This window comes from Lycorma delicatula, chromosome 3, assembly GCF_047948215.1.
Source record: "Lycorma delicatula isolate Av1 chromosome 3, ASM4794821v1, whole genome shotgun sequence".
In the NCBI taxonomy this organism is placed as follows: domain Eukaryota; kingdom Metazoa; phylum Arthropoda; class Insecta; order Hemiptera; family Fulgoridae; genus Lycorma; species Lycorma delicatula.
The window spans coordinates 105776813-105794288 of NC_134457.1; the positions used below are offsets into that span (position 1 = coordinate 105776813).

The 17476-nt window shown below is 28.7% G+C and overlaps 1 protein-coding gene across 3 annotated transcripts in view; it reads left to right on the plus strand.

Moving 5' to 3' along the window:
- LOC142321844 (uncharacterized) overlaps window positions 1–17476 on the plus strand; it is an 86530-nt gene that overhangs the window by 56721 nt on the left and 12333 nt on the right. For all 3 annotated transcript variants that reach the window (XM_075360297.1, XM_075360298.1, XM_075360299.1), the window contains 2 exons: window positions 873–1043; window positions 5692–5868. In XM_075360297.1, the coding sequence (XP_075216412.1) occupies window positions 873–1043; window positions 5692–5868 (348 nt within the window). The remainder of the gene's footprint in view (window positions 1–872; window positions 1044–5691; window positions 5869–17476) is intronic.

The following is a 17476-nucleotide window of genomic DNA, read 5'->3' on the forward strand; positions in this document are numbered from 1 at the left end:
GACAAGCTATTAAATAGAGAGACGTGAGACAATATTACTGTAGTCTGTCTCTGTTTATAGAAAGTATAGAAAGAAAAAAATGAGAGTATTCTGGGGAAAACTTTTGAAGAAAAATAATAATTAAAGAAGAAATAAAATGGTTAAGATTTGTTGATTTTTTTATTTTTAACTTCATTATTTCTTCATCATAAAGAAATGCTGAATGTTATGAATTTAATGCTAGAATAAAAATGAAATTTATTTAAGTAAAGCCCAATTAATTAAATTTTTACTAATTTTATTAAGTTTTAAATAAAGTCAATGAAACAAGACAAGGAGAAAGGAAATTTTAAATTAAATAATACAGAAGAACATAAATACATCCACAGACATTCTTATACATATGTAAGAATTATTTTATTCAACAAACAAGGATTCTAAGACATCAATGTAAATAAAGAAAGCATCAGAAGCAATTTAATATTAGCAAGGAGAATTTTTTTTTGTACAAAATGGATTGGCTATATTTATAGGAATTAGTTATTTTAAAAGTAATTGTTTAGAGAATACTGTTTAGTGGTTGTAAAACACTGGAAGCAGAAAGCCTGAAAAGCTTTGAACAGATACTTTTTGAAATGTGGTGTTATAGAAAGATGTTGAACTTAGGTTGGTTGATGAAGTTTTGAAGTTTGAATTAAAGACGACTTAAGATACAAGTAGAATAGAAATATCAAATTTGTGAATATCCATTGAACTTCTTAGGTGAGTTATGATGACAAATGAATTATATATTTTAAGAAAAGGTTTTTAAAAAACTTGTCAATCATTTTTTTTTTTTAATTTGTGGATTTTATTGATTTAATATTATTATTGGCTTTTGTTTTACATAAAAGATGAATGTAGAAGTGAGATTAGTTGGTGATGAAAAAAGCAATGGAAATACTATAGCTGGAAGACTTGAAGTGAGAAGGTTTGGTATTTGGGGTACTGTATGTGATGATGATTTTGGTACTGATGAAGCTGCTGTTGTGTGTAATTCTCTTGGTTACAAAGGAGATGCAGAGGTAAGTTCCGTTCTTTAATATTCCAATGTTTATTAACAAAAATAAAACAATTTTTTAGATAAATTTTTAATTTATCATTTTGCTTGTTAGCTGCTAATAGATTTTTGTTGGTTAGTTACTAATAAAGCCAAGAGCAAACATTTTCCTAAAGAATCAGTTTACCAAAGTAATAGTCGGTCATCAGCACTTTATTCTTATTTTACATTCTTCACTCTCTAGACTGCTACTCTCTAAGCATCCAAGTATTTTAGAACCATTGAGTTGTAACAAGCAAATTCTGTTTTTCATCTAGAATCTCAATCCTTACTAAATATAAATGAAAATATAAGTTCACTGTTTTTTCAACAAATAGATATATTAAATAAGTGTAATATATAAGTAATAGTCAATGTATCAATCAATTCAATAAATAAATAAAAATGTAATCTACCTTTGACAATCTTCTGCTAGTTGTAATTGGCTATTATTCTACTGTAGTCATAATCTGTATTCTACTGAGAATGTTGAAAAGTAATTTACATTACAATTATTGGCCATAATTATATTTCTTTCACATTCAGAAGAAAAAATTAAAATAATCTAAAAGATGTTGAATAAATTGGTTTTTCATATCAACAATTTCCCTGCTTGCAATTGGTTTTTATTTATTAATGAACAATGGCCATAGAAGTTGATGTCTTAGAGAAACATCTTAAAATGCAAAAAACAAGGATTATTTCAATGAAAATTAATTCAAACCCTTTTTATAAACTATTAAAAAGTTTAAAATTATTTATCAATCATAGTTTATTAAATTATTAAATAAATGATCAATTATTAACTAAATTTAAGAAATTTTTTCTTAAAATATTCAAATTGACTTTTAAATTCTACTTCTGTAGAATGTCATGACCAAGATAAATTTACATATACCCTAATTTAACTTCTACATATGGGTAGAATTTAAATTGTAATCACCCCTGGCTGCCACTGAATGTTTCAACCTCGATACCAAAATTTTGAAAACAAGCAATTTAAGATAAAATTAGGTAAATCAAAACACAAGAACCATTTTTTTTTTACAAATTATATTAAATAGCTATTGTAAATATGCTAATATAGTAATTATCTTCAGACTTGCACATAAACACAAGCTGAAAGGTGACAACGATGGCAATCTGAAAGGTTCACCTAAAGCAATTTCTATTCAGATTCTATCAGATTATTCAGCTCCCACTTAAAGGAAGGTCCAAAATATTTCAGGGTGGTGTTTCTTGTAATGTTTTTTAGTGATGCTTCAGGGTAGAATAATAAATCCTCCCAGTTATTTCATAAACTAATATCTAAAAGAGCATTCCTCATTTGCACATTTTATAGAAAATCAGTTCATTTTTTGGCATTTTTATGTCCATCCATAAACTTTTTGTTCCCAAATGTTTATTCAATAGTTTTATGAAGTTTAATATAATAAACTGTGTATTCAAAAGCCTGGTTGTGGATCTCATTTAAAATAATTGTGATATGAAGTCACTCAGTACTAGAATAGAACAAATTAATTAAACTGTAATTCACATATAGATTGGATTATATGCAGTTTTACAACCACTTTAATATTCCTGCATGATCACAAAATATATCATGCGAATTAGTCATTCTGAATAGGCCTCTTATAAAAAGTACCTGATTAAATCTGTTTGGCATCATCCACTTTAAAGTAGTCACTTTGTGAAATGGTACAACACTCCTAACAATCTTCCCATTGATTCAATACTCTAAGTAAACCCTGTTCTTTAAATGTGAACCTTCTACAACTCTAAACAACTAAATCTCCTAAATAATATCTAAAGGGCAACCTTTCAGTTTCAGCTTGAGATTATTATAAGAAAGAAGAAATCACAGGGAGACCAAACCTATGAATGTAAAAGGAATGTCATCATCATGTTGCAGCTAAAAGGCTCACACATTTTGTAAGCCATCTAAGAAGTAATACTGGATCTCCAAATTTCTCTCATGCTAGAGTTTAGATTATTTGCTACCAAATATCAAGGGCCCGAAAATGCTACAGCAGAATTCAGCGTCAACAGTCGAATTCTTAATGATAATTTTTTTGCAAAGTTTTGTGCAGATTTGAAAATTTAGAGAAAAATAATGAACATAAACTTCAATGATATTATTCTTCTCTTGAAATGCAAAAACCATTCAAAAACCCTACCCTGATCATATTTCATTCCCATTGGCCTGTTGGATGATTTCAAGATCTCAGTGTTGTTTTGTTGAATTTGATATATAATTTGATATGTTATCCCTTATGGACCTTTCAGTTCATAGCGAAATTGCAGATCTGCCCACACATGTAATCAAAAAAAAGAGTATCATGCAGACCCTACTGCATTCAATACTCATTATGCCAGTTCATGCCCACATGAGTAAAGTCACTGCTTGGTGGCAAGCAGTGACTTTACAGCAGTATTGCTGTGCAGACATCTGTTTCTTCTGTTAATTTTGTTTATGTTTTCTTTGTTCTTTCTACTAATTATGTTTCTTCTTATGTTAATTAATTTTCTTTGGTTTAATCACATATTTCTTTGATTGCACATTTTACATATAAGTACTAGACAATATGAATTTTCCAAATAAATTGTAAAATATTTTCTAGAAAAAAAAAACAATAATCTTTATCTCAAAATATTGTAATAGCCATCATCATAAAAGTAATTTTACAGTTATTTTCAAAAATTGAGGCTTGTAAACTGAAAAATGTTAAAATAGTAAGTGTAACAATAATGACAGCAGTTGGGGGTTATTCACCAAATTATTCTGTCTGCATACTACCAGAATAAACTAAAATTTTTGTTAACAATGGTATTAGCATTCAAAAAAGTATTTCTTATTTTTAAATCATATTTTTTTTTGTTTTTGGAAGTCATCTGACTTAGGCTATGTGCTTATTTGAGTGGTATTTTCAATGTCAGTTATTATGATTTCATATGTAAACAATGCATTTAATTTTAGAAAACTCATGATGTATAACTTTGCAAAATGTTTTATATATTAGTATAGAAAGTTCAAAAGATCAAAAAAGTTATTCTACTTAAATTAGCAACCTACATTTAGTGTATCAGACAACCATAGAATTTAATGAGCATTTTTAAAGTCAAGATAGGAGGCTAATAAAAATTCAAGGATCTTGGCCAAGATGATAAACTGCATCAGTCATTACCTAATTTTACTGCAATACCAGAAAAGTCTCTGTAAGTAGCATTCTGGAAATTGAAGAGTGTGAAATCAAGTAAAATATCAACAATCTTAATTCATATTCAGTGAAATATTTCTGTAGTCTGTCAAAGTAAAGAATGTTGAATTTGAATGTATTTCACTGCATTTTGATAGCATAACACGCTATGTCAGTTAGATCCATATGACAAGTATTTACCAGACCACAGTCAAAACACTTATTTTTTAAATGTTAGTTTAGAATGTATAATTTCCAAATCTTGCCAAGTGTGAGCTGTTTTCAGTTATATAGTTCCTTTGTGTCAAATAAGAAAGTTTTTAATCACATTTATCACCCTGACATAATAATAGCTGATGCTTACTGCAACCTCCTGAAAAATCCCAAAGAGCAACAAAAAATAAGCAGTGAGGAATGTTAATGAGAGGAGTTTGTGTGCTGCATTTTAATGCACATCTGTCATATAGAAATTGCTGAAGAGATTCAAATATAAACTTATGTCCTGTCTGTGTTTTGCATAGAACAGACTATAACCCTTTGACTAGAAAAATTAAAAAATTGTGGCTGGAAAAATGTTTCATCTCAATAAAACTCAAGGTATGATGATGATATTTTGAGTGATGATTAAGAGTAGGTAGGAGAAGACTATTGTGAAAGTGAAATTTTAAACAAAATTCAATTTTCACAACTTTTATGCTTGGGAACCCAGGCATACCAAATGCAGTAAGATCCAAAGTAACTAAGTTAATTACAAATAAATACAGATATGTTTTAAAGGTATTGGTCAGTTTTAAGATAATATGCTTCTAACATATTTTCTTCTTTTAATCCTTGTTTCCAAAATTCCTTGTAGTATGATAGCTGAATAGTCCCTTTTACTAACCAGATGCTATGTGTATCCCTATGCTGCTGAAGTGCTTGCATTTTACATTTTTACTCTGAATATTCTGTTCATTAATTTATTGTGAAATTATAATTAAAAATGAGGTAAAATGAAATCATGCACTGTATAGAATATGTACAAATTTTAAAAACATTCATGGAATGAGTGTACTCATAATTTGTTAGATCCCTGAATTGTCATGTCAAGATTGTTAATTAGAAAAAACAGAGCGGTAGACAGTAGAGACATTGTTAAGGAGTTATTAAAGTTAAAATATGTTTAATTGAGCATAAATATTTTATAGAATGTTGAAAGTTAATCTAACTTCAAGTGGTAAAGAAATTCATGATGAATTATGCTTGACTGCTGCTGACTGTATGTTCATTGTTGAACTGAAGGTTATGAAATTATTGACAATGGATTTCAAATGTTAATTTTCTTTTCTTTTTTATTACAATTTCTTCAATGAACTAGTTAGTTGTGTATATCTAGAACTAATTACATTCTAGTATAAATATTTTCTGTTTTCATTTTATTTTCTCTGCATTTTGTAGGTAAGAAAAGAAGCTGCATTTGGACCTGGTGAAGGTATCATATGGTTAGATCAGATTCATTGCAATGGCAGTGAAACGGGAATTGACAAATGCCTTCATCAGAAATGGGGACAGAGTAATTGCAAACATGAAGAAGATGTTTCTGTTATTTGTTCAAAGGACACTAAGCATAGAAAGGTTTAAATATTTGTTAAATACAATTATTAATAGACTACTTCATTTATTTAAAATTAATTTTAATTGACTTACAATAACCATACCAAACATGTTTATTATTGTAATTACAAGACCAATATTCTCTTTAGTGTACTTTTTTATTTAGTATGTAAAACTATATTAGTGTATAATTATATTTTGTACTTATACACTTACAATAGAGAATTCATAATCTTAGATATAAATATATGAATGAGTATGTAGAGATTGCTTTTAAACATAATTTAATTTGTATTAGTTTTATATTTATTTAATAATTTATCTTAATCAAATATAAATATAGTTCTGTTTCTTTATATATGTAAAAAATGTCAAATGTTACATTTTAAGTGAATTTTAATGGTAAAATAAAAAATAATGTTTAATTTAGTGTATTGACTGAAGATTCAAGTTCAGAGGATAATTGATTTGCAGCTAAAACTTGTTAACCAGTAACTTTCTGAAATAAATGAGTCCTTTTAATCACAGTAATGATATACATGTTTCTTAAGTTATATAGAAAAGTTTAAAATCATATTTGTTTATTTTCATAAATAAAAAATCTATTTCTTTATCAATTGACAAATACCATTACAAATCTCTTAAAAGTTATCATCTATTAACAAAAAATTTGCTGTTGAATGCTATAAGTAGAAACATTCCTGAATTGTCATGCCAGGATGTGCTGTTAATTAGATAAAAACAGAGTGTTAGACATTACAGACAATTAAGAAGCCTTAAGAATTAAATTTAACTTCTAGCTTGGATGTCAATCTTTCACAAAGGAAGACAATCACTAATCCTCTTCATTAATCTGACACACGAATAGCTCTAATGGAAAGTAATCATTTAAGAGATAATTTTAAATATCTGTTTTAAATCTTTCAAAGAAAGCAATGAATAGATTTATTTATTCATTGCAATAGCTACAGGTTTACAGTCAAGTACAGTTTTCCTTCTCCTATAAATAAGATAATATGCTATGTATAAGGAAATAGAAGATATATCCTATATCCTCTACCTATATTATGTATACTGTATATTCTGTATGTTTAATTATACAGAGTAAGTCAAAAGTATAGAAACCCCTTAACAATTTTAAAACTATTCCAGGTAGAATACTTTAACTTTCAGGATAAAGTATTGGTCACCTATTTTACCTTTTGACAATAAATAGAACTTCAACCTCTTCTTGGGGGTTGCCCAGTGGTTGTAACTCAAATATTTTAAATGGTAACACCTTTGTGCAATAACATCATTTTGAAGATCTCTCTAATACAAGAAAAAGTGGTATAAATAAAAAGTTGGTACAATATCTGTATCCAAAATGGCAGCAAGATAAAGTTTAGCTAATGAAAATTACTAAAGTTCAAATAAATAAAAAGAATTTAAACTAGAATTTGATCTAACTTTATAAAAAAATTGTTTTTCTTTCAATTTAATGAGTAAATAACAAAAATATTGTCACCGAATCATGCTGATCAGCTGATCATTGATGGTCTCTTACTGTTGTTGCAAAAATGAAGCTTTCTCATTGTTGTATAATATTCCATTTAGAGTGTTTCATTATTACACTGGTTAGTTTCTAATGAGAATTTATTGGTTGGCCAATTTTTTTGTTTACATTTACCACATTTGTAAGCCACTTTTTTTATTTATATTTTTCCCCCTTTTTGTAACTGTTTTTTACTGAATTAATTTTTTCTGTGCTACCTGCCAACATTGCTATCAACATGTCATTAGTGAAGAGGAGAGGGTCATACTTTAAATGATAAGAGGCTTTTTGGTGACAGAGTTAAGTTGTATAATAAAGTTTGTGAATTGTTCAATGCAGCATTAATAATCATAACCCTATTTCAAAAGGTACAGTGTCAAAAACCATCAAACGATGAAGAAATAGCACTAATAATAGGAGAAAACCAGGAAGGCCTAAATCTGCCACAAATAATAATAAACTGTTAGAGATTATGCAAGAACTTATTGAGAATCATAATTCCTCGACTCAGACAGCACTATGAAAACATAACATTAGCCAAAATTAAGTGATTCAAATATTACAATATGAAAATTTCAAACCCTTTAAAATACATCGGTACAAGATCTTAATGAAGATGACTACGATCAAAGACTTGAGTTAAGCAAAATTATGATGAACAATATTTGTGCAGATCCTAATTTATTAAACAACATAGATTTTAGTGATGAGGCCACATTTTTTTTAAATGGCAATGTAAATCACCATAATTGTTGATAATGAACTGATATAATCCATGTTGGTATCATGAGACACTTACATAGTATCCACTTAAAGTAAACCTATGGGCAGGTATTGTTGGTGGATGATTGATAGAGCCCATACTTATTGAAAAAGATGGTACCCCACCTCATTTTAATTTTGAAGTACTTGAAATTTTATTTTTATTGGAAGATGGATTGGCTGATGGTATCAAATAGAATTGCCAGTGAGATCACCTGACTTGTCACCATTGGATTACTTTCTTTTGCACCACTTAAAAAATATTGTTTATCATAATCAACCCTCAATAGTACAATATCTGGCAGCTGATTTCTACAGGTATCTGTTTTTTTTAAATGAAACTCGATTTAATTGAATGATTAATGATAATTTAGTACATTTTTAGAGAGCTGGCAACAATTTTTTTTTTACATTCTTCACATCATTTTCTTTCAAATGTCGTTTAATTCACTTAAAAAAAAATATAGTTTCTATTCGTTAAAATAAATTAATTACAATATATTTAATTAAAGGTAATTGCAGCTAATTTTTCCCAGGCAACCCGGCAGTAATGTATTAAATTATCATTAATCATTCATTTAAATCTTAAATCATTTTAAATATTAAAAAGCAGATGCTTGTAGAAATCAGCTGCCGGATCTTAGATTACAAGACATCAATGATTTACAAAATAGAATTCGAGAATTAGCACAAAATATCACTAGAGAATCATTGAATAATACAGTATCTTCCTTTTACAACTGACGTCATTTTGTCAAACAACAGAAGAAGGATATTTCGAGCATTTATTAAAATGAAATATAAGTAAGTGTTAGTTATGTTAATAATTTTTTTTTTAAATAAATTCATTCGATAATATCCATTTAATCAAATTTTTATAAATTAATTTTTTTATTTGCGATAAAAATTTCTTAAATTATTATCAACGATTCTTTTTCAAAATCCAAACTTTATCCTGCTGGCATTTTAGGTAGGTATAAACTTGTTATTTTTCCCATTTCTCTTGTTTTAAAGACCTTTAAAATGATGAATCACACAAAGGGGGTTACCATTTAAAATTTTTGAGTTATAACCCCTGGGCCATCCCTCCCAAGGAAGGGTTGAAATTCTATTTCTCATTAAAAGGTAACCCTTAACCTAAAAGTTTCAGTATTCTGTTAACTCTTTGTTGAGAGGTCTTAAAACCGCTCAACAACAGTTTTAAAGTTGTTGAAGAGATTCCATACTTTTGACCTACTTTGTATATGGGATATCCTACTTATAGGATTATAACTGTATATTCTTTTAATAAAAATTAATTGAGTAATGAGTTTAATTATGTCTTAAAATAATTAATTATTACTCAAATTAAATGAATTGAATAAAAATTTAAATTTTAAATTTAAATACTTTATTCTTTTTATTCATTATAAGAAATTAATTTCTGCACATTAAAAATGACTGGCCTGATCAGCATTTGAACCTGAATATTTCAGAAGAGAGACAGAGACTCTGCCATGAAAATCAGCAAAATTTAACTTTAAAGCTGGCAGTTGTAATCAGTTATTATATTAACCAAAAAGTTTCTATAAAACTCACTAAGTAGATTACATAACTCAAGAAAATATTTTGTTTATAATTTAACTGAAAATACCATAGATGGTTAAGATGATTACCAATGTGGTAAACCACTTGACCACAATAATAAGTTTGTGTCTTTGTTATTAAGAATGGTATGACATTTTTACGAGTGGTAGGAGTATTATGTAAAATCACAGATAACTTTTAGATTATGGTCCTTAAAATACGTGGTATATAAGATTATACAATTTACATAGGTATTCAAATGAAGTTTGTATACTGCAAGAACTCCTTTTTTTTGAGATGGAGGAACCCCATTTATGGGCATCGAAGCAGTGTCGGAGTCGCTAACAGGTTCCACAAGCTGTACAGAAAATGCATATGTATTCCTGCGCACTATTGACTAAACCTCCACCCCTGGCAACCCCATCTCCTGGGAAATCACTAATCATTCATTAATCATTCATTTAAATCTTAAATCATTTTAAATATTAAAAAGCAGATGCTTGTAGAAATCAGCTGCCGGATCTTAGATTACAAGACATCAATGATTTACAAAATAGAATTCGAGAATTAGCACAAAATATCACTAGAGAATCATTGAATAATACAGTATCTTCCTTTTACAACTGACGTCATTTTGTCAAACAACAGAAGAAGGATATTTCGAGCATTTATTAAAATGAAATATAAGTAAATGTTAGTTATGTTAATAATTTTTTTTTTAAATAAATTCATTCGATAATATCCATTTAATCAAATTTTTATAAATTAATTTTTTTATTTGCGATAAAAATTTCTTAAATTATTATCAACGATTCTTTTTCAAAATCCAAACTTTATCCTGCTGGCATTTTAGGTAGGTATAAACTTGTTATTTTTCCCATTTCTCTTGTTTTAAAGACCTTTAAAATGATGAATCACACAAAGGGGGTTACCATTTAAAATTTTTGAGTTATAACCCCTGGGCCATCCCTCCCAAGGAAGGGTTGAAATTCTATTTCTCATTAAAAGGTAAAGTGTAATCAGTTATTATATTAACCAAAAAGTTTCTATAAAACTCACTAAGTAGATTACATAACTCAAGAAAATATTTTGTTTATAATTTAACTGAAAATACCATAGATGGTTAAGATGATTACCAATGTGGTAAACCACTTGACCACAATAATAAGTTTGTGTCTTTGTTATTAAGAATGGTATGACATTTTTACGAGTGGTAGGAGTATTATGTAAAATCACAGATAACTTTTAGATTATGGTCCTTAAAATACGTGGTATATAAGATTATACAATTTACATAGGTATTCAAATGAAGTTTGTATACTGCAAGAACTCCTTTTTTTTGAGATGGAGGAACCCCATTTATGGGCATCGAAGCAGTGTCGGAGTCGCTAACAGGTTCCACAAGCTGTACAGAAAATGCATATGTATTCCTGCGCACTATTGACTAAACCTCCACCCCTGGCAACCCCATCTCCTGGGAAATCACTAATAAAGCACCAATTCAGGAGGGGGGTAAGCGCCCACACACATTCACTTTCCATAAGCAAACATCATTCATACCAGACCACTGGTATGGTGTGTACACACTGCACACCATAAATAGCTAAAGAGAAAAACATTCAGAAAAAAAGAACACCTTACAGGTACTAAGATGTACCACATACATTTATACATTCATATAATCAAGCTAACACAAGACAAGCGCACAACAATCAAGAAGACATGGCCACAAGACATAATTTATCCACCAAAATACACACATAAGTTAATTAAATTTCCACAATCTCACCCAGAGTACACAAAACACACACACACACACACACAACTCAACTACTTACCATCTTATCACTTACCCACACGACCGTCAGCCATAATCATTTAAAACATGAGCAATGCCCTCAGGCACCGAGAGCAGAGTGTCCACAGCCTCTCCGCACCAAAGCAACTCCCCTCATGCTCAAGAGCGGCCCCAAGTAAAAAATAATGTTTATTTTTACTTCTTTGTATGAAGCACAAGGAAGTATTGTAATCGCAAAAAATTTCGGTTTTCAGATTTCATCAGAAATATCCATTTTGATCATCCCTGAGTCCATTCTGACTAGTTTTGATGCAACGTCTGTACATATGTATCTCGCATAACTTAAAAACGGTTAGCCATAGAATGTTGGATTTTTTTACTTTTTCTTAACTGCAGTAATAAACCCTCATTGAGAGCTTTTCAACAATATATCATAAATGGTACTTATTTTCATTGGTTCCAGAGTTATAGTCAAATAAAATTATGATTAATGAAATATTTGGATCTTGGACAAAGGCACATCGGTTCGAATCAGATTTCTCTCCTTTTTCTTTTACTTTTTTTTTTAATTTAAATATATTGATTTATTAATAATTATTAACCTTCAATTGTAAAAAAATTTTTACAATAATAATTCAATAATAACAAAAAAAAAATATGTTTAAAAAAAGTAAAAAATATATGTAATTTAATAGGCGTACAAGGAAGTCATGTGGTGTTCACATCAGATTTTTTAATGTTATGTTTTTTTTAGAATAAATTGCCACCTTTTCCTTTTTTTCCCATAAGAGTTTTTTGGAAAATATTGTGTCTTTCCCATCTTAGCTGCACTGTTGCTACTGGTAGTTTATTCTTGTTGTCTGGAGTACTGGAGTAGTATGCTCCATTAGTCAAAGGTTTTTACTAAAGAGTATGAATTTCATCAATATTTACCCCTTAACAGCATTGTTCCAGTCGTCCATCATTATGGCTACAAAAGTATCTGCACAATAGTTCTCCAAGATCTACTGTACCGTTAGAATAGAAAGTCAGTTGTAGAATCTTACTTATTTCTTTGTTTCAGTATAAATAGCACAAGATTTTCTACTTCTGTTTCTCAGAATACCTTCATAGACATGTCTCTTTTTTCAAAATCATTCTTGAAGCATTTAAACAGTCAAAAAAAAAGTGAATGAGAAATTTATAAATACTTATTTCCAGTATTTTCAGAAAATTTTTAATTAACTAGTAATTAGAGGTTAGTAATTCAACTTTACATTATAGAAAATACATTTACAAAGTTTTTTGTTTAATTCTCTGGAATAAAAAAGTGTTTTAAAAAATTAAAGTTTTATTTCAGTGTAATAATCATTGAATTCCTCATTTACTACTAGAAAACTACTACAGTATAAGCTGGTATGTACTGAAATAGCAGTGTGAGTATTCTGGCACGAAACTGGAACTAGTATGTTATTTACTACTGAGAAACCTCAGCATTATAACTTCTCTTTCCATGCAGTGATTTCAAAAACTGGACTAGGAAGAGCAGTAATATTTCAGTCACCTTTCCTTCAATTTTCAGATAGTTTTTTTAGCATATACAGGTAATAAACCTATTGATTACCATTTCCTAATGGATCTGATACATTTATATCTTACTTACTTTTTATGATTCTGACTATTTCCACTCCTTTTATATCTTAAATGTTAATTGAATTTTAATTTCTTAAAAAATATTAGAAATTTTATTTCTTCCTTACAGTTTCTTTTTACTTTATCTTATTCTTTTCTGTTATATGTTACTTAATATTGCAATTTAAAAATGTTTTGCCTTTCTAAAGCCCTTTTTCTATCATTGATTAACTTTTAGTCTCCTGTTTCTTTCATTTTCATTCACTACTTTATCTCATTTATCATTATACTGTGAACTATTGTTTCTTTCTACCTTTTCAAGGTTTTGTTTATCTCATCTTAAACTTTTTCTGTTTTAATTATTTTTCATCATTTTTTTTTTTGAAAAATATATATTTTTGTTATGCAGAATCTTCTTTTTTTTTATACTTTATTTATACTTTTTTATTTTTTTTATACTTTCACTATATTCTAAATAAAAAGTTGCAGTATTAAATATTTCAGTTATTATGAAAATTCCCTGCTACTTAAAAAAAAAATTGATATTTATATATTAATGTGGGCTTACTTAAAGAGTATTCCACAATTGCTTTCATAATTTATATATTTTAACAGAATTATTTTCTGGCATATATTTTTGTTATTAATTTATCAACAAAGGCCAGAAGTATTTAATAGCAAAGAGAATCTATGTTGAACGATTGTGTGATATGCTGCCAACAATGGAACACCACTAAACAAAATAAATGGTATCTTGTTGCACCTCACTGCTGATTATTCCACAAGTTTGTACTTCCCCAGAACTCTTTAATTGTTCTGGCTTCTGTGTATGTGCACTGCCCTCTGGGTTCATTAAATTATATATGTGGTTATACTTGGGTTCCATGAGTTTTAAGTTGTGTTCCCATTCATTATTATCCCAGGGGATCTATTTGGAATAATTTGCAAAAAAATATAGATACTTGCCTGTTTGTAAATTCCACAGAATATCTAATGTTGTAAAAGAACAAGTCTTTATAATTTCTGTTATTTGTGATTATGCTTTTTCAACTTCCAATACAAAATTATCATTCTCAATCCTTTGGCAGAGTAATGGTGTTTCTCTCGTTATAGATCCAGTCAGCTTCTGACCATCTCAGTCAATAAATACAAATAAAACTGAAAATAATTCATTTTCATAAATAATCACAGATCCATCTTATAATATTCTTAAAAGAAAAAATAAGTTGCTCATAATTGCTTAAGGAAAGATTTCTTTCTACTGTTAAATTTTCCTATTTTATACAAAAGCTGTGTGTATTTCTATGTTTAGAAATATGTTTACTTTTCTATGTTTTAGAATCTCATAGTATTATTATAAGTAAAACTGCCAGAATTTTAAGTGTGTATTTATTAATTACAAAACAATAAACATAACACAATTTACTCTTCTAGGGTATAGCACTAACACATTATATTCACTTTCTTACATATATTAAGATTATAAACAAATAAACACTTCTGTATTTAATCAATGATCCAGCAATAGTTTCAGCAGCATAAATGATTGCAGTGTTAAACTCATAACAACAAAGTTTCTTTCCTATACTCAAATCTGCAGTACTAGTTTTTCATACAAGGGTTAATAAACCCTTGAATAGTGCAATTTCCTGATTACAGGATATTCATATAAAACACATGTAATGTTTATGCATGATTTTGCTCCATTAGGTTGTAATTTGCAATCTCATTTCTCCTCTCTAAGGGTGCAGTGAACTACTCTAGAAGACTTATATGATTCTGCATTAATCAATAAGTCATGCTTTTTCATATAAAATAATAATTAAACTTCATATTAATAAAAGTGATGAAATCTAGTTTAACTTTCTATTAAAATAACTTGAAGAATAATCATATTTTAAATGGTTGAAAATATGGTTTGGGAATATTTCTTCAGAACAATGATGCAGTTCCTATCTTGGTGATTTTAATAATGATGTTTTTAATGGTGCTTATGAACTGATGAGGAACCCCATTTAGTTTACGGTCAAAATAGTGTATTTCAATTGATGTGTTTATTCATTCAATATGTTGTTTTTGACACCATTAGAATATTTGAATTTGTTTCCAATAAAAGGAAAAGGTACTGAGTGCAAATAGTTAATTTATTAAATATCAATAGTTTACTTTTTATTTAGATATAAACGTAAACATAGTGTAAACTATTGCATCGTCTTCTTATTTATGACAGAATTTATAAAATCAGTAAAATATTAGTTAATAGCTTATTTCTTGACTCATTCATTTGTTATTAACAAATCTCTTGAATGATAAAGATTCAGATGGTTTGTATTTACAACTATTCTCTGAGTTTTTAAATTTAATCCGCTGTCTAAAACACTGGTTTGTTTATAATCAGTGGTTTAGTTGGACCGGAATGCATCAGAACACCATTGTGGAAAATATTTGTCTAAACTATTCTGTCATTCAGTAACCAATTGGCTTTTCATCAAAACATAGCTACAAAGCTATTAACATTTATGATGAGAATTCTCTAATGGATTAGTATGGAACTGTTATCCACAGTCAGGTTGACATGTGGCAACCCAGTAGCAACATAACATCATCCCACCCTCTTCTCAATCATACACTATGAGCACATATACTGCATTCCTGCTCTGTGCATCCAAGGTAAAGTACCAGATTGTGTGGTTATTGTAATGTGAGCTGTGTACATTATAGCAGTTTTTGAACAGTTAATTATAAGTAATTTTGTGATCATTTTCCAGTGATGAACCGTGAGTTTATTTAAATGGCTAATTCAAACAAACATGTTTTAGATGTAGTTGAAGATGAATATAGGAAAGTAATAAAAAGTATTGATAATTCAAGTGGAAAGCAGATGAAATAGACTACAGAAGATACCATATGTTGAAGCCATAAATGCAGCATGGACAGAATCTGAGGAAAAAGTTAATGATATCTGCCAAGCCTAATTAGTGATTTATTAAAGAATATAGATCATGTGATTCTTTGCCTTATACCAGCAGTACGAAAATCACAGGTTCAGGCCCCAAAAGCAAGATTTTCCTGATTGTTGGAATGAGTCTCAGTATCAGTATTTTTATCAGAAAACGGTTGATTATTTGCTAAACACAAAGCATTAGGCTGCAATATATGTAAGTTGGAAAGTAAATTATACCTGAGATCTTATAAAGGTCAGGAATTAAGTTAGTAAATGAGTAGATATAGGATTCTTCCTAATGGAAATAATATTCAACACCAAACGAGTCTATAGAAAAGAATTGTTGAACACAGAAATTCTAAATTTCACAAAAAGGTTGTATCAGTCAAATCAAGATTGAATAAAAAACATTTTGAAATTTCATTGGACAACATGAATACCAAACACTTAGAAACAACTGTTCGAGTATTTTGAACAATTACAAAAAAAAATATTTCCAAAAATTACAAAAATGATTGACCCTTTGTAAATTTACTAGCAGATTAAAACTCCAAAAATTAAATGATATGATATGGATTGAATACTGCATACAAAATTTAGCTGTGCTAATATTATTAACTATATCTAACATGAAATGAGAAATAAGATAGCACAAACAATAATAAAAAATGAAAGGAAATCCAGCATTATTATTGACAAATCAACCACAGTTAGTGTAAAATATGCAGTTAGTGTTTTAGTAATATGTTTGAGATGATGTACCCTTTTAGATGTTTATAAAGTTGTTTTCCTTTTTTGGGATTTGGTGGAACTTTATGCAACTACAGCAGATGTTATTACAGATGAAATTCTGCTAAATCTTAACTCTAACAGGATGAATGAGGATTAGCATGTATCATGTTGGTTTAACGTGGTTTGATCCTCCTCAATGATAAATAGACAAAATTGGAGCGGCAGCACAATTTTTAGAACTACCGCCCGACTTAATAATTCAGCATTCTTTAAACCATCGTTTGGAATTGGCAGATTCCGACAGAAAAAATGTATTCTTTGTACTAATTATCTCTCAAAAATCAAACATTTGTGCTGCCTCACTGGAAGAATTAAGAAAATTGGGAAAGTATTTACGATAGGTGGGTAGCATCATTTCAAAGAACTGTTAAAGCTGTCTGAGAAAAATACAGTGCAGTAAACAAACATTTTAGTGAAATTAAAGAGGACAAATAGAGAGACAGCAAAGAACAAACAAAATTTCAAGGTCTTGAAAATATGTTAAGTTCCATAGAATTATTGGTAAACCTTGGAGCGATATAAGAAGCTCTTTATAAAGTAACTGATTTATCATTATACTTATAGAATAGAAATGCAAGCGTGATGGAGGATCAAACGCAACCAAGCATACAATCAAAATATT